General features: G+C 42.8%; 2 protein-coding genes across 3 annotated transcripts in view; one reads left to right on the top strand and one right to left on the bottom strand.

Annotated features, from left to right (window-relative positions):
* Positions 1 to 22,720, top strand: part of RTN4IP1 (reticulon 4 interacting protein 1) — a 110,975-nt gene that overhangs the window by 30,253 nt on the left and 58,002 nt on the right. The gene's annotated exons all lie outside the window — the stretch shown is intronic.
* QRSL1 (glutaminyl-tRNA amidotransferase subunit QRSL1) lies at positions 1,443 to 22,703 on the bottom strand. Its single transcript, XM_083731355.1, has 11 exons — positions 22,550 to 22,703; positions 20,645 to 20,804; positions 19,337 to 19,435; positions 17,501 to 17,597; positions 16,483 to 16,659; positions 14,514 to 14,689; positions 14,295 to 14,407; positions 11,228 to 11,420; positions 7,668 to 7,785; positions 3,544 to 3,749; positions 1,443 to 2,080 (listed from the first exon to the last, which is right to left on the bottom strand). Exons 1-11 carry the CDS (start codon positions 22,571 to 22,573, stop codon positions 1,869 to 1,871), a joined length of 1,575 nt encoding a protein of 524 aa, XP_083587481.1. The 5' UTR covers positions 22,574 to 22,703; the 3' UTR covers positions 1,443 to 1,868.

The following is a 22,720-nucleotide window of genomic DNA, read 5'->3' as shown; positions in this document are numbered from 1 at the left end:
TCTTCTGTGTCCTTAACCTTGTTAAATACTTTAGGCAGAGAGGCTAGTAAAGGCATAACACAATGCTGACATTTACCTAGAGTTAAGGAAGTGGCCCATACTACTTCCTTTCCCAAGTTAACCTCCCTTGTTGTAGAGCAATTACTCCTATTTTCTCCATGATGGTATGGAATTACGGTTGAATGACTGCAAACCCCACTTAACACAAACTGGGAGACTTTCTGAACTTGACTTTGGAAACTATAGTTCCCAGGTTTCAGAGTGCCTTTGTGTTGGTGTTAATATTGATCAGATTCAGAAGGGACAAATGGCTACGTCAACGTAAAGGAGGTCGGTTGGAAGACATAGTTCTGGGAGCAGCTTCCTTACCTGCTGAGTGTATTACACTATGACCAAATTAGCCCATCTTCTCAAGAGCATCATCCTAGTGAATTTCATGGTGGGCTGATCCGCTCATATTCAACCAAATCTCTTTTTGGAATAATACAAGCATAAATAGCATTTAGGAGGCTGCACATCATACGTTGTGCTTAGGAAGCAACTACTGTGAACAAAATGTAATACAATGCTATCTTACAAAGCATGCATGTGTAAATCATATCCTTTTCGTATTGGTAATCCAGTTGCCAGTTAACCACTTGTGTATATTTTGTGGGTGAACGCCCTAATTTACATGTTAGACAATTAATAAATGACTCCTGCCCTGTGCTTGACAATTGGTTTTTCATTACAAAATGAAATACCTGAAAAGGCCCTCTGAGCTTATCTGTTTCCAGAGTTGAACTGACAACTAGTACAAAATGGGATGCTGTCTTTAGGAAGACTGCTAGCTCAATAGGTAGATACGATAATGGGTTCATCATAATCTTTTATTCATGAACCAACCCAATAAACTCTGTGTCTTGAGTTGGTGCACCTGCAGTTACTACATACAGCAGCAGCCTCCATACTTTCTGCAAGAATCTTTCCTATCAACCATTCCCCCCCCCCCAAAAAAAAAATTGGGGGCCCACTCTTTGACTTTCATGCCAATCTGGAAGACATAAACTTTGCATGCAGTGATGCAGTGCTAGCTGGTTAGAGAGTTCTTGCACAGAAGTTTCCTGCTTGGCAGGGGGTTGGACTCGATGGCCCTTGTGGTCTCTTCCAACTCTATGATTCTAAGTTAATAGGGAGCATGTGGTTCTCTTTCCTTCCAGGAGTTTTGCTGGTTTACAACAACAGTTTCAAAGAAACTGTTGCATCCCTGCCATAAAACTAAGTCAGATGGAAGAAACAAAACTGATTCCATAAACAATTAACAGGATTCCTTATCAGGTATCAGGATTCCTGTATCAGACTGGATAGCTGCAGATACTTCATAAGAAAATTACAGCCTGATCCTAAGCATTTATGCTTTGAAATAAATTTAACAGAAATCAATGGGATGTGCATCCACAGTGTTTCAGACTTGCGGCACAGAGAGATTGCTTTGTTCCATCTTTATCTGCTGAACTTCGTAATTGGTGTTAACTCCTCTTCAGTAAGATGAAATTATAAAGACCTAAAGTTTTCCTTCTTAATGGCTGGGCTTCGTATACACAGTTCTTACACTTATGTGACAGTACTACTCAGGGCGATTCATTTTCAGATGGGAAGCAAACACCATTTTATCACACTGTAATAACTTGTTTTTCCTTGAGTGTGATCAAGATTCCTAGAAGAAGAAACAAAATTTTCAACATGCTAGCATGTTAGTAATTTTATTACATTACTTTTGGCCAGAACTGAGCTTGGGCTAAATCAAATGGCAATTGGAAGCCGATTATAAACCAGGTCTATATTAAAAGCTTCTTCACAATCTTTTTTCCACTGCATAGTTGAACCCATCATGAAAAGAATGCTGACTTCTCCTGGTGAGAGACAGTGTCAAGATGATTCATCATCCCTTGTAGCTCTAAGACAGGGAACTGCACTTGCTTTTCAAACCATTTGGCAACTGTGAGAAGCTGTTCCTCGTGGAATGCGCGGCCAATAAACTGCAGCCCAATTGGTAAGCCTGTCTCTGAAAGTGCAGAAGGAACATTTACAGCTGGTAGCCCTGAAAGACAAAATAGATCATTATTTACATCGTTTGATAGAATCACACACTATTCAATGGTAAAACAAAAACCAATACACAAGGCATTAATTTGGCATTATTTCTTCTCCTAGCAGTAATATTGCCAGCCTCAATGGGGAGAATGCACAGGTATAAGAGGAGAAAGCACAATTTCACTGTCCCATGCTGTAACTAAGGACAAGGCATACACATCTTCCATTTCTAATAGGCTCTTTTTTCCAGACTACTTTCAAAAGCATCCAAGATAGACTCGGCCACATGGATTGGGCTTCTTGAGCAGTTATCTAGGCAGCAAGATTAATGAACCTTTTTGCCTCCACTTTAGGAGTGCCGTACGACTGGACCTAGTGGTCAGGGGTCCATTTACCTTTACCTAAAAAGGTAAAGGGACCCCTGACCATTAGGTCCAGTCGTGACCAACTCTGGGGTTGCAGCGCTCATCTCACTTTATTGGCCGAGGGAGCCAGCGTACAGCTTCCGGGTCATGTGGCCAGCATGACTAAGCAGCTTCTGGCGAACCAGAGCAGCACACGGAAACGCCGTTTACCTTCCCGCTGGAGCGGTACCTATTTATCTACTTGCACTTTGAGGTGCTTTCGAACTGCTAGGTTGGCAGGAGCAGGGACCGAGCAATGGGAGCTCGCCCCGTCGCAGGGATTTGAATTGCCGACCTTCTGATCGGCAAGTCCTAGGCTCTGTGGTTTAACCCACAGCGCCACCCGTGTCCCATCAGGAGTGCAGTAGAATCATAGAATTGTAGAGTTGGAATCTCAACACCCATGGCATATACCCATCCAACCTCTGCTTAAAAGCCTCCAATGAGTAGAATTGCCTCCCCTTTGTTTGCTGTTGTTTTTTTATTGGGGCATCCACACAATGCTGTCATTCAGTCATTGTCTTTTCCTTGTAGTCCTTCTGCCTTTTCTCAAACAATATAGTCTGACTTTTTTTTCAGAGCAGCACAATCTACACCTATGTAGGTAGCCTTAGAGCTATTCTTCTTTTAAGAGAGTGGTTTTGCTATATGCAGTGACATACCAAGGAAGGTCAATCCATAGCTCAGCACACATTTACCATAGCCTTTGTAATAGGTGCTTTTATTACTCTATATATTATTTTAAATAGCTTTAAATTACTGCAGAAACACTTTCCTTGCTATTTGTTATTTTAAAAAAACCTTTAAATAGTGAAATACCATGAAAGCACATTATTATGCTATAACATTATAATGCTTTTTTTTATTATTTAAAAATGATGGGGGGGGGGGGAGAGAAACCTTTCCTATAATAGTGGTGATCAGTACAGGGTTTCCCCCCCATTTTTGCATACTGCTGGGAAGCCTTCAGGAATGCTGCACAAAGAAGATGTCTGTCTGGGAATGGCAAATTCAATAAGCAACAACTAAGATTAGATAAGTATATGAACCACTCAGATGTTCTCACCAGCCATGTTGGCAGCCTGAGTAAAAATATCATCCTGGGTGCTGCGGGTTCTGTTATCCTCTTTGATGAATTCCACATATGGTACAGTGTGGCTCATAGTTGTTGGAGTGAGCAAAATATCGACACCAGAATGAAAGACTTTTGCAAAATCATTGGCAATGAGTCTTCTCACTTTCTGGGCTTTGATGAAGTAATTCTCATAGTTCCTAGAGGGGAAAACACATTTTGTGAGAACTAGCAACAGGACATTGAGTCTTTTAGCCAATTGCAGCATTTGGATGTGTGTGCAAAAATTGCAAACAAGATGATATCTTTTCTCCCTGAGTCTACAGCTAAAGAAAACCAATTAAGTCAAAGCATTGTAACGCTGGCCTCAGTTGTTCAGATAAGAGGACTATCTGACTTCAGTGCTTAGCTACTCTTAGAAATGAAGAGTACAGTTGAACCTTGGTTAACAAACTACTTGTGAGTCAAATGTTTTGGCTCCCGAACGCCACAAACCCGGAAGTGAGTGTTCTGATTTGCAAATGTTCTTTGGAACCCAAACGTCCGGTGTGGCTTCCAATTGGCTGCAGGAACTTCCTACAGCCAATCGGAAGCCACGCCTTAGTTTCCAAACATTTTGGAAGTCAAATGGACTTCCAGAAGGGATTCCATTTGACTTCCGAGGTACGACTGTATTGCTAATGTTTAAAATCTTGACAAATGAGAAAAGGATAATTTAACCAAACAGCAGATGCATAGTAACAGTTTAGTGAACGTGGGGTAGTGCAATACTGGACCTCAAATTCAAGTATTGGGTGTCTCTCAGCTGTCTTTTCATATGTGCTGTGCAGCTACTGCTTGTGGCTTTTTTCTCCCTCACCTTCTGGATTATCAGAAGGTTGGATTAAAGTCATCTGCCTCAACATACCTATCTTTACATAGCTAGAGAGAGCCATTCATTTTCCTGATCCTGCTTTTCTGCCCTGTTGCATTTAAACAAGACTAGGGTGCCTTAGAAAGCATTGCAAATAACAAGGCCAGTGGAAGTGATGGTATTCCAGCTGAACTATTTAAAATTTTAAAAGATGATGCTGTTAAGGTGCCACACTCAATATGCCAGCAAGTTTGGAAAACTCAGCAGTGGCCAGAGGATTGGAGAAGATCAGTCTACACCCCAATCCCAAAGAAGGGCAGTGCCAAAGAATGCTCCAACTACCGCACAATTTCACTCATTTCACACGCTAGCAAGGTTATGCTTAAAATTCTACAAGGAAGGCTCAAGCAGTATGTGGACTGAGAACTCCCAGAAGTGCAAGCTGGATTTAGAAGAGGCAGAGGAACCAGAGACCAAATTGCAAACATGCGCTGGATTATGGAGAAAGCCAGAGAGTTCCAGAAAGACATCTACTTCTGCTTCATTGACTATGCAAAAGCCTTTGACTGTGTCGACCACAGCAAACTATGGCAAGTTCTTAAAGAAATGGGAGTGCCTGATCACCTCATCTGTCTCCTGAGAAATCTCTATGTGGGACAAGAAGCTACAGTTAGAACTGGATATGGAACAACTGATTGGTTCAAAATTGGGAAAGGAGTACGACAAGGCTGTATATTGTCTCCCTGCTTATTTAACTTATATGCAGAATTCATCATGCAAAAGGCTGGGCTGGATGAATCGCAAGCCGGAATTAAGATCGCTGGAAGAAATATCAACAACCTCAGATATGCAGATGACACAACCTTGATGGCAGAAAGTGAGGAGGAATTAAAGAACCTTTTATTGAGGGTGAAAGAGGAGAGCGCAAAATATGGCCTGAAGCTCAACATCAAAAAACAAAGATCATGGCCACTGGTCCCATCACCTCCTGGCAAATAGAAGGGGAAGAAATGGAGGCAGTGAGAAATTTTACTTTCTTGGGCTCCATGATCACTGCAGATGGTGACAGCAGCCACGAAATTAAGAGACGCCTGCTTCTTGGGAGGAAAGCAATGACAAACCTAGACAGCATCTTAAAAAGTAGAGACATCACCTTGCCAACAAAGGTCCGTATAGTAAAAGCTATGGTTTTCCCAGTAGTGATGTATGGAAGTGAGAGCTGGACCATAAAGAAGGCAGATCGCCGAAGAATTGATGCTTTTGAATTATGGTGCTGGAGGAGACTCTTGAGAGTCCCATGGACTGCAAGAAGAACAAACCGATCCATTCTTAAGGAAATCAGCCCTGAGTGCTCACTGGAAGGACAGATCGTGAAGCTGAGGCTCCAATACTTTGGCCACCTCATGAGAAGAGAAGACTCCCTGGAGAAGACCCTGATGTTGGGAAAGATGGAGGGCACAAGGAGAAGGGGGCGACAGAGGATGAGATGGTTGGATAGTGTCTTCGAAGCTACAAACATGAGTCTGACCAAACTGCGGGAGGCAGTGGAAGACAGAAGTGCCTGGCGTGCTGTGGTCCATGGGGTCACGAAGAGTCGGACACGACTAAACGACTAAACAACAACAAAAGGGTGGAAATGATGATCACAGTTTATTAAGCAAGAGAGTACATCAGATTTTACTGGCATATAAAAGGTAAAGGACCCCTGGACAGTTAAGTCCAGTCAAAGGTGACTATGGGGTTGTGGCACTCATCTTACTTTCAGGCTGAGGGAGCCAGCATTTGTCCACAGACAGCTTTCCAGGTCATGTGGCCAGCATGACTAAACCGCTTCTGGCGCAACAGAACACCATGACAGATATCATGGGCTAAAGAGTTGCATAATTACAATTTTAAGACATGTGAGACATGTTAAGTCTCAGTCCATCAGGACTTGCTTCTAAGTATGCCTGCATAGTTAGGAACACAGCATCATTCATTTAGATCAGCAGCTCACACAATCCTAAACTGCATAATCTTAAGCGCCTATCATTAACTCCAACGTGTATGGCAGTAACAGTTGCTGAAGTGTTGTGATATTATACAGTAATAGCAGGTGGTGCACTCTAAGAGCAAGACACAAAAGGATGGAAGAGTTGAACTAGGGTTAAAATATTTGGCAAAATGCTCTTCTTTACTGCAAAGCAGTTTGGCAACAGGCTATCCAGAAAAGTTGTAATTTCCTTTTTTCTTGAAGGTTTTCAAAACAAGATTGGTATGGTATGATGAGCTGACATGGGCCCCAATCTGAATAACTTTAGCTATTGCTTTGATTTTCTTCCCTCCATCTAAGCACACATTGGGCATCTTAACTCAAATTGGGATTTCTCTTTGGTCATTTCTTCCACCTAACTCACAGCTGCCTTTAATTCCACCTGGTTGCTCAGAGCTTGCGCATTTTATTGTCACCACCAATCTCCTCCAAGCATGTGCATAGGGTCATCTCACTTTATCCTTGTAAATGTCCTGTAGAGTAAGCAAAGCTGACAGACAGCCACTAGCCCAAAGCCATCCAGGGACCATCATGGCTGAACAGGAATCTGACTAGGTCTCGCCAATCTATCCAGTGCATCACACCAGCATAGGGTTGCACAAATTGTGCTTATAAGGCCTGTTTTGTAAATGCCCCATGATCTTAAGAAACATCTAGAACATTTACCCATCTGAAGGTATTAGACCTCTGGGCTTCTGGTCGCCCACTGTTCACATCTGCTTCTTTGGTCAGCTCTTTCACCCCAGTTGGCCAGGATACTGTTTTATAGTAAGAACAAAATAGCTTTCTTGGGAATTTAACTCAACTGTCTGGGTTGCTTCCATGAAATCATTCAAATGGACCTGCAAGAGGGTGAGTCACCTATGATAGTTCCCACCTTAGCTGACATTTGAACCCAGGTTTCTCTAATCCAAAACACGAGACCAAGGGGGGAAAGGCTTTATAGTTAACACATGCACAAAAAGTTGAGGTTTTCACTTCTGATTATTTAAAATAAGCCCCTGGTTAAAAGGGCACATAGGAGAGAATAGAAAACAAGAAAACGCTTAGTAGATTGTCATAATTTTAGGAAATAGTGTTTTGCTGTATATTACAGCTATAGCAGCATCAGCAATAATAATATTGTCTTAACTGCATGGAAAAATCTGTCCACATGAGTAATTTCACCCTTAACTGAACCACAAATAAAATGCTAGCTTTGTAAATTTGAGCTTTCAAATGTGCTGAACTTACTGTTTTAGCAAGAAGTAGTTTCCTGATAGAATTCTTCCCCTTACAACATCATTAAAGCCTTCCCGGCGCGTGGCTGCATACAAGGCTTCGGTGGACTTGTCAGCGCTGCTGCGGTGCCCTAAAATTAAAAGTCATCAGTGATTTGGAAATGCATCTTAAACCATTCAAAGTCACCTCATGAATAAACAATAGAAATTACTGTGCTGTACAAATATAGGTAAAGGTAAAGGTAAAGGTACCCCTGCCCGTACGGGCCAGTCTTGACAGACTCTGGGGTTGTGCGCCCATCTCACTCAAGAGGCCGGGGGCCAGCGCTGTCTGGAGACACTTCCGGGTCACGTGGCCAGCGTGACATCGCTGCTCTGGCGAGCCAGAGCCGCACACAGAAACGCCGTTTACCTTCCCGCTGGTAAGCGGTCCCTATTTATCTACTTGCACCCGGGGGTGCTTTCGAACTGCTAGGTTGGCAGGCGCTGGGACCGAACGACGGGAGCGCACCCCGCCGCAGGGATTCGAACCGCCGACCTTTCGATCGGCAAGTCCTAGGCGCTGAGGCTTTAACCCACAGCGCCATCTGCGTCCCGCTGTACAAATATATCCGAGGTTTATTTGCTGCTGTTGCACACAGCTAAATGTCAGGTGCTGTTTATTCATGGGCCAGGAAGCTAAACAAATCACGTGGGTTTCAGCAGCAGCAGCAGCCACCACAAGTAGCTATTTGACTTGGGACAAGTTGAATGGTCTTGGTTGAACATTTTTAGCATGAAGAGGGATAACTGGGAGGCCTTGAATGCTCCCTCACCCAAAAAAACCTTCCAAAATTTTACATTGTTTGTACCAATTTTCTTGCTGCCAGCTGCCCCTCGGAGCAGCTGCTTTAGTGCCAGGTTTTTGTTCACTCCTCCCCGCACCTTTTCTTCCTCACACGTTCCCTGAATATCAGGGATTGTGTTGCGAACACGACAGTATTATGCCACAAAACAGCCAGTTAGATTTGGCACTGTCTGATTAGATCCTCTGAGGATCAATAAAGCCGATTCGGAATGAAAGCAAACTTTCCTTTATAAAATTGTCCTCATTCTGGAAGGGCGTGTGCAGTAGGGCTGCGCTTGAGCACATGGCAGGAAAGCAAAGGGCGTGGAGATGCTATTGCAGCCACCGCTTGCACATCGCCTAAGTCAGGAAGGTGGACCTTGAGGATTGCCAGATGTTGCTGGACTACAATTCCCATCATCCCTGCTCAGCAGTCATGCTAGCTGGGGCTGATAGGAACTGGAGTTCTACAACTTGGAACCATGCAGGTGCTTCTTTTCCTGCAGCTTCACCCTTGGAGCTCCTACTATTGTTAATCTGAGCGAGCAGTTTACTCCCTCTTTGGAACCTCCTTCAAAACTTCTGAAAGTGGAAGCCTCATTTCAGATTGGTGAATGGGACTGTGAAGTTCTGTTTCAACCCAGCCCTAAGGCAAACACATTTTCAATCTAGCAAGAATAATACAGAGTACGTCAAGGGTACTTATGCCCTGTCAGGGGGTTCATCTGATAATATCCAATAATTCATATTGATTTAGAATATATTATCTAAGATTTGGAAAGGACACAATGAAGTGGCTGCAGATTTCAGCAGGCTTATATGTTTCGCAATATATTTTGACACAAACGTTTTGAAAAAGGGGCAGGACTTGTTCAGCTTTGTTATTCTTTTCCTGATAAAAATGCTGGGAACAGGCATTTGAGAGTCAATGTGTTGAAGTACAATATTTCAACTGACTTGGCACTTAAAAAGTACACTGGAAAGTACAGGGAGGGTGATACTGAACAGGAGCCATTGTCTCTGACCAGGAAGTGCAGAGGTATTTCAATAACATTGTATTCCCTCATCAGTTGACCCTGAGTGCAGAAGAACAATTGAGCTGAACAATGCATGTACTTTGTCCTGCAGAGCACTCTTCCAAGGACACAGCTGAGACAACACTTCTGTCATAATAAAAACATGCTCACAGAAATAATACAGAAATTTTGGCCACCAGCAGACCTCACTGCAACTAATAAGAGACATTCCACAGTGCTAAAAAGGCTTTGGCAGAGACATAATCTTTCTGTAATTAAAAAGCACATCAGATATGCTGGTTCATATTGTGGCAGGCTGCACATTTCTCTGACATAATTAATGGATCTGCATTTAATCAACTAGGGACATGCTGTGAATTGAGACTCACAAGCAGGTGTACGTAAGCAGACAAATGACTTAAAGATAATATTTGTTTTACGTTACTGTACTTGGCTCTAGTTTTTAATGCAGAACTGTCTGCCTTGCAGCTTACTATGGCTGAAACTTGTTGGGGGCAGGTTAGCAGGGCTCAACCAACTTCCTTTCAGATCATCACTCTTTGAACTGCTTCCCAGTTACAAATAAATTATCCCTGTGTTTACGCTGGAACAGGGCATTCGGTTCAAAAACAGGTCGCCTCTGAGAACTGATCTGTTGCTTCCTTCCCTAACCTTGTTCTGTGGAGACATTGTCTGCCTGCCAAATTTAGAGACTAGTGATTTTCATATACTTTGCCACTCTGCAAACCAAATAACCAGCAAGCCTACAATCAGCTCCAGGGTTTGTGTATCAGTCCTCCTGCTGCTGTGCTTTCCTTTCTCCCAGAAGTAGCACACCATTCACACACATCCACAGTAATCAGTCCACTTTTTAATTATTATTTCTGTTGGTATCTCAAACTTCAGGAGGAGGTATACTACGGTTGATGCTTGGTTGGGTGGAACATGCGCTATAGGCAGCTGCCTGACCTTGCTGGGTGTGTGAGTCCTAGCCATGGGTCAGCCAACCCCTACCTTCAAAGGTGAAAGTTTCACTACTCTGTTTGGGCAGAATGGACAAAGAGAGGAGAGGAAGGGGTTGGGGAAAGCAGAGGAAAGCATACGTGATTGTCCTAGGTAATGTTTTTGCAGAAAAAAACACTCCTCTTTTGAAAGGTGTGATTTTAACCACAGAAACACATTCCCATTCGAAATGCATTCGGATTGAACTTATTTCTAGTTTAGATTTATTAAATCAATGTATAGTCATTAGTGGGTTATGGCAAATGTATAAAGTGGACCGGCATTGCTCAATCATACTGTGGGGAGGACTAGTCCCACCCCCTCATCTCCCTCTCTCTCACACACAGACAAAACACCTCTCCACCACATTAAAAACTCCCACCTGATTTGCACACTGGATGTTTGTAGTAGCTGCTAGTGTTCCAGTTGTGTACTACAATTCTACAAATTATGTAGATCATATAGAAAGATGCAGGCCAGTGCTGTGAAGGCTTGCAGCCACAGTAAGCAACAGAGAAAGGTTCAGGAGCAATAATGACTGGAAGAAGCAGACTAGAAACAAATCTGACAGCAGGGCTTGCACAGCTCATAGGCTGCGCCTTAAAGAACAGGAATAATTTATAATATTATACCCTAGTTGTTCTCGTTAGTAAGGCCTTTTTGGGCATAACCTTTTGAGGGCAATGAATTTATCTAATTTACATGACACTTGTTGGAAAGAAGCCTTACCGTACTCCAGGCCATCAAATCGGGCCATGTTCGATGCTACTTCTGCCGCACACAGCACATGGTAGCAGACAATGGAGTAACAGGTGTGCGGGAGTCTGACATCAATCACTTTGGCGCCAGCTTTCTCAAAGAGGTCGGCTGCCTTGGACCACACGGCCAGAGTTTGACTAGACAATCCTGGTACGTTGTATTCCTAGAGAAGGGAGAGGGTGAAAAGCATAACCCTCTGCACCAACAACTTTATGTGCATCTTCACAGTTCTTAGCTGAGCCAGAATTATCAAGTATTTGTAGCATGTTAAACTCCCAAGTGAAAATTTGTCCTTTTCAAAAAAATTATTATTGAATACTTCCTTTAGCAGGCAGCTAGGATGGCATGTGTTTGGTTTTAGTTATAGATTCAGTGCCAAACTGCAGCTTGCTTCAGAGGCCAGCCTGTCTTTCTAAGGTAATTGGGAATGGCTGGAATGAGCTGAGTCATAAAGCCCAGGGAACCAAAATGATGAGCTAGGATAGAATGACTGACGGGGAGCTCATTGGCAAAAGGAGGACCAAGACCTGACAGGACTTTCCACAAGCCCCAGTGCAGATGGAGGACTTTAGGCTAATATAAATAATAGAGGTAGATTTTGTAACAACATGACATATTAAACTAAATGGTGGGCAATGATTGCAAATAAGGCCCAGTTCTGCATTCAGGGATGACCTGGTTCCAGCAGTTTCCATTAATGGCTATTGTGAAAATGTTTCTGCAAATCAGAACAACATTCTTAGTGGTGTAACCATTTTAAATAACTGTGAAAAATATTACCATCTATAATACTAATAACAGCTGGTATATAGTGAATAATCTTTGCCATTTCAGCTTTCCCCCTTGATTTAGCTAGGCTCTTTTTCAACAGAAGGAGCTATAAGTTTTCACTATTTCCCGGCAATGAGTTAACAAGCAGGCTGCACCGTGGTGATTAAGGCTGCAGTCTTAACCCCGTTACCTGAGAGGAAGCCTCTTTGAATTTCGCAGAACCTATTTCTGAGCAGATATGGCAAAGATCACATTGTAATTCAACACTTCTTTCTTTCAGAGTGTGCGTAGTTCTTTTTCTCTTATTTTTAGTGCAGTCTTTGGCAGTAAGTCAGATTGGTCAACTATGAGTTTTGGTCTGGATGTTATGAATTTAGTTCTCTAAAAAAACCATCTCACTGGGGGGGGGGGAATCAAAGTACCCTGTTTTTTGCTCCATAAGATGCACTTTTTCCCTCCTAAAAAGTAAGGGGAAATGTGTGTGCATCTTATGGAGTGATTGCAGGCGGGAAAAGCCCCCAAGAGCCGCACACACACTCTACGCGGCTCTTGCCAGCTTTTCCCCAGGAGGGAGAAGGGACTGACTGGCCGTGTCAGTCCCTTCTCCCTCCTCGTAGAAAAGCCCGCAGGAGCCACACACCCTTTAAAGAGCGCGCCACTCTTGGGGGCTTTTCCCTTAGGAAGGAGAAGGGACTGACTGGCCAGGTCAGTCCCTTCTGCCTCCTCATAGAAAAGCATGCAAAAGCTGCACGCTCTTTAAAGGGTGCACGGCTCTTGCTGGCTTTTGTGGAAGGTGGGGGAAGGGACAGAGGGCAGCCCCTCAGGCCCTTCCCCCACCTCCCACAAAAGCCCCCAAGGGCTGCATCCCTTTCACTAGCTGCATGGAGCCTGTGTGCAGCTCTTGGGGGCTCTTCTCCCTCCTGGGGAAAAGCCTGCAAGCGCCCCACACACGCTCCACGCGGCTCGTGCAAGGGAGTGCTGAGCAGCGCCTGGGATGCATACAGGCTCTGCTCAGCGCTCCCTTTAAAAATATATATTTTTTTATTGCATTCCCCTTCTAAAAACTAGGTGCGTCTAACAGTCAGGTGCGTTTTATGGAGCGAAAAATACAGGACATCCACAAAGGAAAGGGTGGGGAATCGTGTGTATAACCCAAAATGAGGAACATGTGCAAATAACTTCAGAAGGCAAAAATCCCTCTTCACATATTATTTTAAAGGTGGATACATAATTGCCTTGGGAGTGATGAGCTGCAATGGTGTGTCATTCCCTCCCTACTCCCAAGGGAGGCTGCCCCCATAAGAGCAGCTGCCTTTTAAAAAAATATAATCTTTCTGAAGGGGGTGGCATGTCAACTCCTATCATTGCTTTCAGGGAGGGGCACTTGCATATCCATTTACAACAAGTGTGGCAGGAGCCATGCTTCCTAGCTGTTCCTGGTTGTCTGTGCCTATTTTTCCAACACTCAGCCTGCCCCGTGGAATTGGGCGAGTGTCGATTCTGAAGTGAATGTTCCAGTCCTTACATTAGTCCTAGTTCCAGTCTTTACACTAGCAGCTCAGGGGAGTCCACTTTTGGAATTCACATCCTCCAAATTCCTCAAGCATCTCGAAATGCGAGTGCACATGTCAACTTAGAAGAACACCTTGAAGACTTTGGTTGAATAATTAAATATAATGATTCTTTCAAAGTGTATGTGTGACAGGCATTCAGTGAGTACTTCTTGTTCCTGACAGTTCTGAGGAAGCCCAAAGAGAGCGTTTCCTAAAGCATATTTTCATTCTGATTAATGAATGTCGAATAAGACATACAGTACCATTGTTCTTCAACACTGATTGTGTTCTGCAGATTGACTTATTATTATTATTATTTAAATTTTTATACTGCCTTTCATCTGAAAATCGCTGGGCGGTTCACAATATAAAAATAAAAAATGAGAACACAAAATACACAATGAAAACATTATGCTTCCCCCTTTTTCTCGTTTTGTTTTTTATTTTTAATTAGATTAGTTTGTTTTTTATTGTATGTTGAAAAGTTCCAATAAAAAATTATCGCAAAACCAAGAACAAGATCCAAAACAAACCAGTAACCAACCCCACTCCCACAAACACATTTAAGAGGAAAACCAATGTTAACCAGCCAAAGGCCTGGTTAAAGAGAAATGTTTTAATGACCTATGTCAGTCATAGGCAATAGGAATTCACTAACATTTAATTTTGGTGTTTATTTCCCCCCTCCAAGTGGCTATTTACATACCAGTTACCTTTGGTATGCCTATGCAAACATCCTTCACATCTGTCAAATTGGGCAGCGGAAATGGGTGGACGGGGTCCTGCACGGTGGTTGAATCTTTTGGATCATGGCCACTGAGTGCCCCTGAAACAAAGCAGAAAGACTCATGAGCTACAGGAAAGAAAAGAGAATCCTTGAGCCAAACTAGCTTTGACAGAATTCCCTAGGGAGACAGGTGTAATCATTATACCCAACACGGTGGCTGCATCGTCCACACATCTGGCAAAGATGCCCGGCACATCCATAGAGTTCACCAGCGGAATAAGACCGTGACGGGAAACCAGGCCATACGTTGGCTTCAAGCCAACCACTCCACAATGAGAAGCTGGGTTTCTGGTGGATCCTCCTGTATCAGATCCCAGAGCCCTATGGTTGAAAAAAATAATAATAACGGCAGTCAGGACATCACATCCCAATTTGCTCTGCAAGAACATAAGAGCCTGGTTGGATCAGACCAAAGGCCCATCCAGTCTACCATCCTGTTCTCACAGGGGCCAAGCAGATGCCTATGGGAATCCGGGAAGCCATTGCATGTCTTCCCCAGGCTGTCTTTGTTTTTTACAGAAACAAGGCATCATGACCTACCAATCACTTCTAACACTTTTCCAATGAAGAAATGCACATGCAATTAACCACAATACGTAAACTGCTTGGTCTAAGAGCAACATACAGATTACTATTACTGCTGCCAGCCTGTGAAGTGCCTCGTCTGAAAGGGCTGTGTTTTATCTGGAATATATGCTTGCCAGGAAGAAATTCAAAGGGTGCAGTTTTTGCATTGTGTTCCTTCATGGAGTTTCAGCAGACTTTCCTCTCTCATGCAGTCTAAGTACAGAGACCATTTCCAGATCAGGAGCAGACCAAAGTCATCTGAAGGTACGTTATATGGCTCAAGGGGATTTAGTTCTCAGAAGCACCTTGATGGGAGATCACTTGGGAGTCTTATGGTGCTGACTTCCTTGAAAGAAGAGTGAGCTATAAATATATAGCAGTGGTTACCAACCTTTTTTTGGCCATGCCCCACCTAAGCATCTCTAAAATCCTGATGCTCCCCGTGCCCCCCCCATATATTCTTATTATTCAAAAAGGGAAGCCTAAAAGACCATTCACTCATTCTCGAATTGCCCCCCTTAAAAATCAAATTGCCCCACGTTGGGAACCACGGATATATAGCAACAAGGCTTAGAAAGACATTTTCCTGACTAAAAAGTGTATTGTTGCATAAATTTCTGAATTAAATATTAAAATATTATTATTCAAATAAACACTCTACCTTTTAGAATAAACACAGAGTGGCTCTATTCAGCTAAAATTAAGCAATCTGAAAAACTATTCTTTCACCCTGAGGGATAGCCTAGTCAGTAGAGCATGAGACTCTTAATCTCAGGGTCGTGGGTTTGAGCCCCACATTGGGAGAAAGATCCCTCATGGTCCCTTCAAAACTCTTCTATGCTTCTATGAAAATTGGAGAGTTAAAAATCCACTTAGATTTTTCTCATGAAGACAAATAGGACTTCAAAGCTGGCTTGCGTTTTAAACTTTTTCGAAACTATATTTCTTCACAAAACAGAAAGAAACATAAAGCACTGGTATCAGCACAGCTATGAAATGTAGAATAAACCGAGGATCGGAAGAATGTTAGTCTGAAAATCCTACTCTATATGAATTATTAGCCCACAGTGATGTCAACACAAAAGCCTGGGATGAAAAGGTGTTTTATTGTAAGGGAGGAGATGCTGTAGATTTCATTGAATCGAAATTCCTTCTCCTTTTTTTGTGTGCCTGAGTTGCTGGAAACAACACTTGTCAAAGAGAGGAGGTTCAGAGGATATTGGCAACATCCTTTCTTCTTTATTGCCACAATAAATCCTTTCCAAGCAATACGAAATGCCCACACTGAGAGGATGGAAATTTGTCTAGAATGACATGGCTTAAGTCAACCTTTTGGACATAAAAGGGGACTTTACACTGTCCTCAGTACTCCTCTACCAAGTCCTGCCTTATCTATATAGATTTGACAGTAAGGGATCTAATCAGGGACCAGGTTGCTCCTAGGCCCTTGGGTATGAACAGCACTTAGGCCCTTGTTGGCACTCAGCAAATATTATGAAGTTGCATTATGATGCTTTTAATTAAGCTGTTCTAAAAAAGCCTCTTACGTGAAGCATGTGAAAGACGATACGGCAGCAGCACTGCCTCCAGAGCTTCCTCCTGTTATCAACCAGCTGGTGTCTTCATTTTGAGCACTGGGTTTCTGCACACACTTTTCTCTGTACTGTCGTGAGTAACTCCAGGGGTTTCTAACCGGTCCAAATGCCCCATCTGTACTTCCAGAGCTAAGATGAGAAAATCATAATAAAAAAATAATAAAAATAAAAACAAATAATAAAAATGAAAACAACAACCCAATACCCCTCCCAAAAAAAGCTAGGTCCATTGTTTTAATGGCTCTACTCTGAGTAAAACTTAGTTGAACGCCCCCTGAAGCTTATCAATTCAGCTACAGATTTAACAACTTTTTTGTCTCTCTTTCCAAGTACATATGAAATCCTTTGCTCTGAAACAGAACCAAAAAATAAATCGGTTGACACTCCTAAATTTGATTGGTTCACACAGGGTGAACAACCTGAAGCTCTCCTATAGACTCTGGAAAGTTTCACCCCATTGGGAAATCTCTGTTTGAAAAGTTGGAGAGCTGCCACCTGTCAGTATAGGCCAACCTTCTCCAGTCTGCTACCCACCAGAGGTTTTGGAACATCATCTCCCATCAGCCTCAGCCAGCATGACCAATGATCAGGAATGATGGGAGCTGTAGTCCAAAGAATCTAGAGGGTGTCTGTTAAGGGAAGACTGGTGTGAAAATATTGAGTTAGATGAACCAATGGCCTGACCTGGTATAAGGCAATTTTCCATGTTTCTATGTATTTGCAGGGTGTAATAAATTTCATCTCTGAAGCATGTGACCCAATTTATATGGTTGCAAAGATAGGCTTGAAACCATGTGGCCAATGTCTGCTAAAATCTCAGAAGCAGGAGGAAAACTGAGCAGCCAGAGCTTTAGCACCACATGATGTTCTCAGCCAAGCATCAAGATAGGCAGTCTTGCATCTGTAGTTAAACAGAAGTGAAGCAACACATCAGGCACCCAACAGCATAAAAATATTTAACTTGGCTTACCCCATGGCAAATTCATCTAAGTTTGTTTTTCCAAGAAGCACAGCTCCTTGATCCAGCAATTTTTGAACTACAGTTGCATTGTAAGGGGGGATATAACCTGAAAAACAAAGACTGGATTGGATGAATTGTTTTATATTAGTGAGGTTGGTTTTTTTAATGAGTATGCCATGTATATTACCATTAGTCCCCGTTTACATGGATTCCTACTGAGAATATGACTACCACAGGTATTTCATTGTTTTGTATTATGGGGGTGCACTTTTAACTTGTTTCAGGAAACTACCTCAATAAGATTAGATGTTTGCTATCATAGTTGCCTGAGAGAAGATTCTCTTCTCAAAACTGCAGCGTGTCTTGGCAACCTTGACATCTCCCCTCTCTTTATTACTTGTTCCACAAATACTGAGTTCTGCTGCCCAACTAATAATACAGAAGGGTTCTAGTACCCCTTTCAAAGCCTATACAATGATGTGCTCTACTAATAGTAGAAGAATTTAGGGTTTCATACATATTGGCAATAATCCAGTAAGATAACCAGCAAGTAATAAGACATGTACTGTGCCAGCATTTTTCTGCCCATTTTCAATGTGAAAAGGATCTAGGAGTCTTGGTTTACCACAAACTTGACATGAGCCAACAGTGTGACGCGGCAGCTAAAAAAGCCAATGCAATTCTGGGCTGCATCAATAGGAGTATAGCATCTAGATCAAGGGAAGTAATAGTGCCACTGTATTCTGCTCTAGTCAGACCTCATCTGGAGTACTGTGTCCAGTTCTGGGCACCACAGTTCAAGAAGGACACTGACAAACTGGAACGTGTCCAGAGGAGGGCAACCAAAAATGGTCAAAGGCCTGGAAACTATGACTTATGAGGAACGGCTAAGGGAGCTGGGCATGTTTAGCCTGGAGAAGAGGAGGTTAAGGGGTGATATGATAGCCATGTTCAAATATATAAAAGGATGTAACATAGAGGAGGGAGAAAGGTTGTTTTCTGCCGCTCCAGAGAAGCGGACACGGAGCAATGGATCCAAACTACAAGAAAGAAGATTCCACCTAAACATTAGGAAGAACTTCCTGACAGTAAGAGCTGTTCGACAGTGGAATTTGCTGCCAAGGAGTGTGGTGGAGTCTCCTTCTTTGGAGGTCTTTAAGCAGAGGCTTGACAACCATATGTCAGGAGTGCTCTGATGGTGTTTCCTGCTTGGCAGGGGGTTGGACTCGATGGCCCTTGTGGTCTCTTCCAACTCTATGATTCTATGAATTCATCATACCTCTTTACTAAACTGCAAACTGTTATTGAGACTACCCAAGTTTCAAAGTGAAGACAGGGAGGTACCAAGGCTCTAAAAATATTCAAGTGAATCAATGAAATCAGTGGAACTAGTCAGTGCCTGTGGACTTGAAGATTAGAGTCTTTGTTTTGGTGTCTGTGCAACATTGGTATCTGAAGAGGTTTACACCTGGTAGCTCAGAGACCAGGGGCAGTGGCGGCTGCTGCCTGGAGGACTCCCAAGGACAGGGGAGAGGAGAGGAGCTTGAGGGAACACTCCACAAGGGAGGGTGTTTGAAAAGGGGCGAGAGGCTGCCAGCTCTGCAGGTAAAGAGTGACATAACTGGGCTTCTGAGCCCCACAGGGGTGCCGCAGAAAGAATGTTGTTGGTCCAGGGAGCTGTGGACTCAAAAAGGTTGAAAACCTCTGATCCAATACATCTACTCATAGTTATCTACAAAAGAATGAATCCATTTAAGACAGAACCACAGTACTCCTATCCATATCCTTAATAGATTGAGGAGCAGAGCTCAAAGTTGTCAGCTTATCTTAAAAATGCTACTTTACCTTTTAGCATCTTGGATGCACATGTTGTTTCGATTCCAGTTGTGCTGAAGTTGTCTTTCACTGCAAAAGGAATTCCATCCAAATCCCCCAATATCTGACCTATATTACGGATTACAGTGTGAAGATTATTTCAATCAGTGCATCATGCACACAGCCTTATTTAAAGATTGAGGTTGGTCTAAATAATTTTTGACATGTTGTCTGAACTGCTAGACCTGCTGTGCCAGCAGATTTGGAAAAGGTGTGAAAAAAAAACACACAGTTGTCTCTCAGTCTCCTAAACCTTTTGTTCTTGCTACCCCTTCCCCCCTAGCACAACTGTGGATAGTGCTAGGTCAGTAGTGCTGCAGCTATGGTGTAGCACTTAGGAATGTGAGCAGCTTGGCCACAGAGCACAGAAGCAGCAGTGGGGCTGTCCTCACATGCCAATGCATTAGTGCCAATACCAGAGCAAAATAACATGCATTATGGGTCTTGTTTTCAGAAAAGTGAACTGCTGCTATGGTCAATAGAGTGTAGGATTGGGTGCATCAATTCTCACTTTTTGGTTTACCATTAGAAATTGCCCTCAGTTCTAATTTGCTCTACAACATTTTCAGCAACCCTCCCGTCACAACAAGAAAGGCATTTTGTAAATGAGGTAAGATATGAGCTACTTTCTTTAACCATAATGGCTAGACTTTTTTCTTTTTTAACGACAGAGGATGCAGAAATCCAAATGCTGTACTAGGTTTCAGAGTCATAGGACCCACCAACATCATTTTTTCTGCCTGGGGCACTTTTAATGAAATGCCTGCTATTGTTTTGCCTACAAGTCTAAGTAGGTCTCTGGCCTGAGTAGTGCTTTAATGGGCATTCCAAGGACAGATAGCGGGTGGGATTGAGCTGGCCCAAGAGCTGCTAGATCCAAACCTGGTCTGAAACAGTGCAAGCAGGGCCAGCCCAAGACATTCTGGCACCTGGCCACCCCCATCTCCACCCGTGAAGAAGGGGTAAGTGGAAATCTATATCAGGAACAAGGGAGAAATAAATATATCAGGATCTACTCCCCCTGTGGATCCAGCCACCTGAAGTGGTCACCTCACTTTGCCTCATGGGTGGGGCAGCCCTGAATGCTTGTTCATATTATACCATAATTTATTTTAACTATAGTTTAATGTAATGTGCAAATAAGGCCTAACTAACACCACAGAAATACAGTGAAGTATTCCCCCCGCCCCAATACGAGTAAACAAATATTCTGGGCAGAAAGTGTAAGGATCACAGCCAACATACTTTAAGGAAGAACAATTGTTCAGCAGAAATTACCTTGCCTGTATCTCTTCTCCGATGCCTCAGCCTGTTTTAATGCTGTGTCTTCTGCTACAGTGATATAAGCATTAAGAAATCTGGTAGCTTTTATTAAGGAGAGGCATTTCTGACACAGCTCTGTTGGACTCACTTGGCCTTCCTTGAGTGCTATAGATATCTGAAACATCAAAATTTTCTATTTTTAGCAGAATTTCAAGAGTAAGCTTTAAAGAACTATGTCTACTTGGTTTTCAAAGCAACTTCTCTACTTTGTCTGTACTTACACTACCTTTGATTGAACAAGCAATAACACAAGAATATTATGTGAAATATAACTATTAAAATGTGCAATTGTATAAAATGGCCTCAAGATGTGAACTAAATGTGGAGTAATATTGGAGTTGGTTTACCAAACAGGTGAGTAATGAGGTCACAAATGATTTCTCAATACTATTATCTGTAGATGCTTTGTTAGGTAATCACTTCATATTTTACATTATAGCCACCCCAGCAGTTAGTCTACTTTATTTTTAATTTTATTTTTGCCATCACCAAAATTGGTCCCAGATCTTGGGGGCCAAAAAGGCAAGGAACAAATCAGATACCTGAACAAAGAGTTAGTCACCCTGCCCAATAGTGGGCCTACATCCACCACAGCGCTCCCCAGCTCTGCCCATGGAAAGATCTACCACTGGTTGTGTTTCCTCTGGCAGTGATTCCAAATGCTTTCTGTTCCTTTGCAAGTCCCCAGGTTTAGGCTCTTTACCTATACCAGCCTGGAGGTGTCATGCACAATCTCCTCAATTAGGGTTCTTCCACATTGCCAGTAGTTTTGGGTGGGAATCAATTACAGACAGGCAAATTCTGGTTTTGTGATTACAGTTGATTAGAAGGTCTTGCATAGCAACCCACATAGCAGCCAAACAGGCTAGCATGTGGGGTAGCTTGTTGTTACTAGATACCTCTATATTTGCCAAGGGTGGTACACTATCAATACACTGGTGTTAAGTTCACTAATTTTTTAAAAAATATCAGAAAGAAATTATGTATATTTGAACAGTGCAATCCTATCTATACATGTATACTGAAAAGTGCCCCACTGCGTGGCCTTATTTCTTCTAAGTGTGCATTGAGTTGCACTGATCGTATATAGGTAACCAATGTGTGCTGTTATTGTTTTGACATGCTTGGAATTTAAAAAATATAATTGTATTTTAAAAATACAATTATGAACATGTATGTTTACCAGCAGCTAGAAATAAAATTAAAAGGAAAGGAAAATATGCTTAATAGACTGTACAGTCAGTAAATAAAAGTTCTTTATTGTCAAATTAAGATTTTTTTAAAGCCTGAAATGCAAATGATTGAGTTTTGTTGGGCAGAAAATTCATGCTATTTCTGTAGAGATTTCTCAGGGAAATTCTGCTAGAGTGCCCCTGCCCCATCGCTGCCGTAGGACTGGAGGTGGTGGAATGTAGGATTCACTTATGGAAAACTGGACAAAACAGCTCTCTTTTAGCAGGCATTATTAACTGTTTCAGGGCTGGAAATATCTGTCACTTGAATTTCCACCTGCGAACTGACCTTGGTATATAAACAAAATCACATTCATGATTGCCTTGCTTTTAATCACGTTTTGCTGATGTTTCATGTACGCAGCAGGCAGAAATCCGACAGGTGAAGCTTTCCATAGCATAAAAATGCAATAAATGGAAGCGCTTCGTGGGTTGACTGTCTTTCCTGCAGCAGGAACCGAATTGCTGTCGAAAAGCAAGCAATGCCCACCCGCTAAGAGGGAACTCTGCCTAAAGAGAGAATCGAGTAGGAAGATGAAGCCTGGGAAGAGAGGGGCGAATAGCTTCCTCCGTCCACGGCAGCGGTGCGGGGGGTGGGGGGAAGCAGCCAATCCCAGCGTCGCCTCACCTCTCGAAGCGAAGCTCGCAGCATTTTCTCTACCGATCCGGAATAAAAATAATCTAGTGACCTCGCGAAACTTCACCCGTATTAGTAGCTCCTGTTACCGGTAGTTTGCGAACGAGTTCATGGGCGCTGCCATCTTGAATAACGCGTTCTAACATCGGCGCTTCTGATTGG

This window comes from Podarcis gaigeae, assembly GCF_964106915.1.
Source record: "Podarcis gaigeae genome assembly, chromosome: 3".
NCBI classification, from domain to species: domain Eukaryota; kingdom Metazoa; phylum Chordata; class Lepidosauria; order Squamata; family Lacertidae; genus Podarcis; species Podarcis gaigeae.
This window is presented reverse-complemented; position numbering and strand designations above follow the sequence as displayed.

What these genes read in the sequence shown, in the direction of transcription:
- QRSL1 (XM_083731355.1), bottom strand. Translation starts at nt 22,573, where the DNA reads ATGCTGCGAGCTTCGCTTCGAGAG. An exon ending in TGCGAGCTTCGCTTCGAGAG is followed by an intron (nt 20,805 to 22,549) that starts GTGAGGCGACGC and finishes TTGATGTTTCAG; the next exon opens with ATATCTATAGCACTCAAGGA. An exon ending in ATTTGATGGCCTGGAGTACG is followed by an intron (nt 7,786 to 11,227) that starts GTAAGGCTTCTT and finishes TTTTAATTTTAG; the next exon opens with GGCACCGCAGCAGCGCTGAC.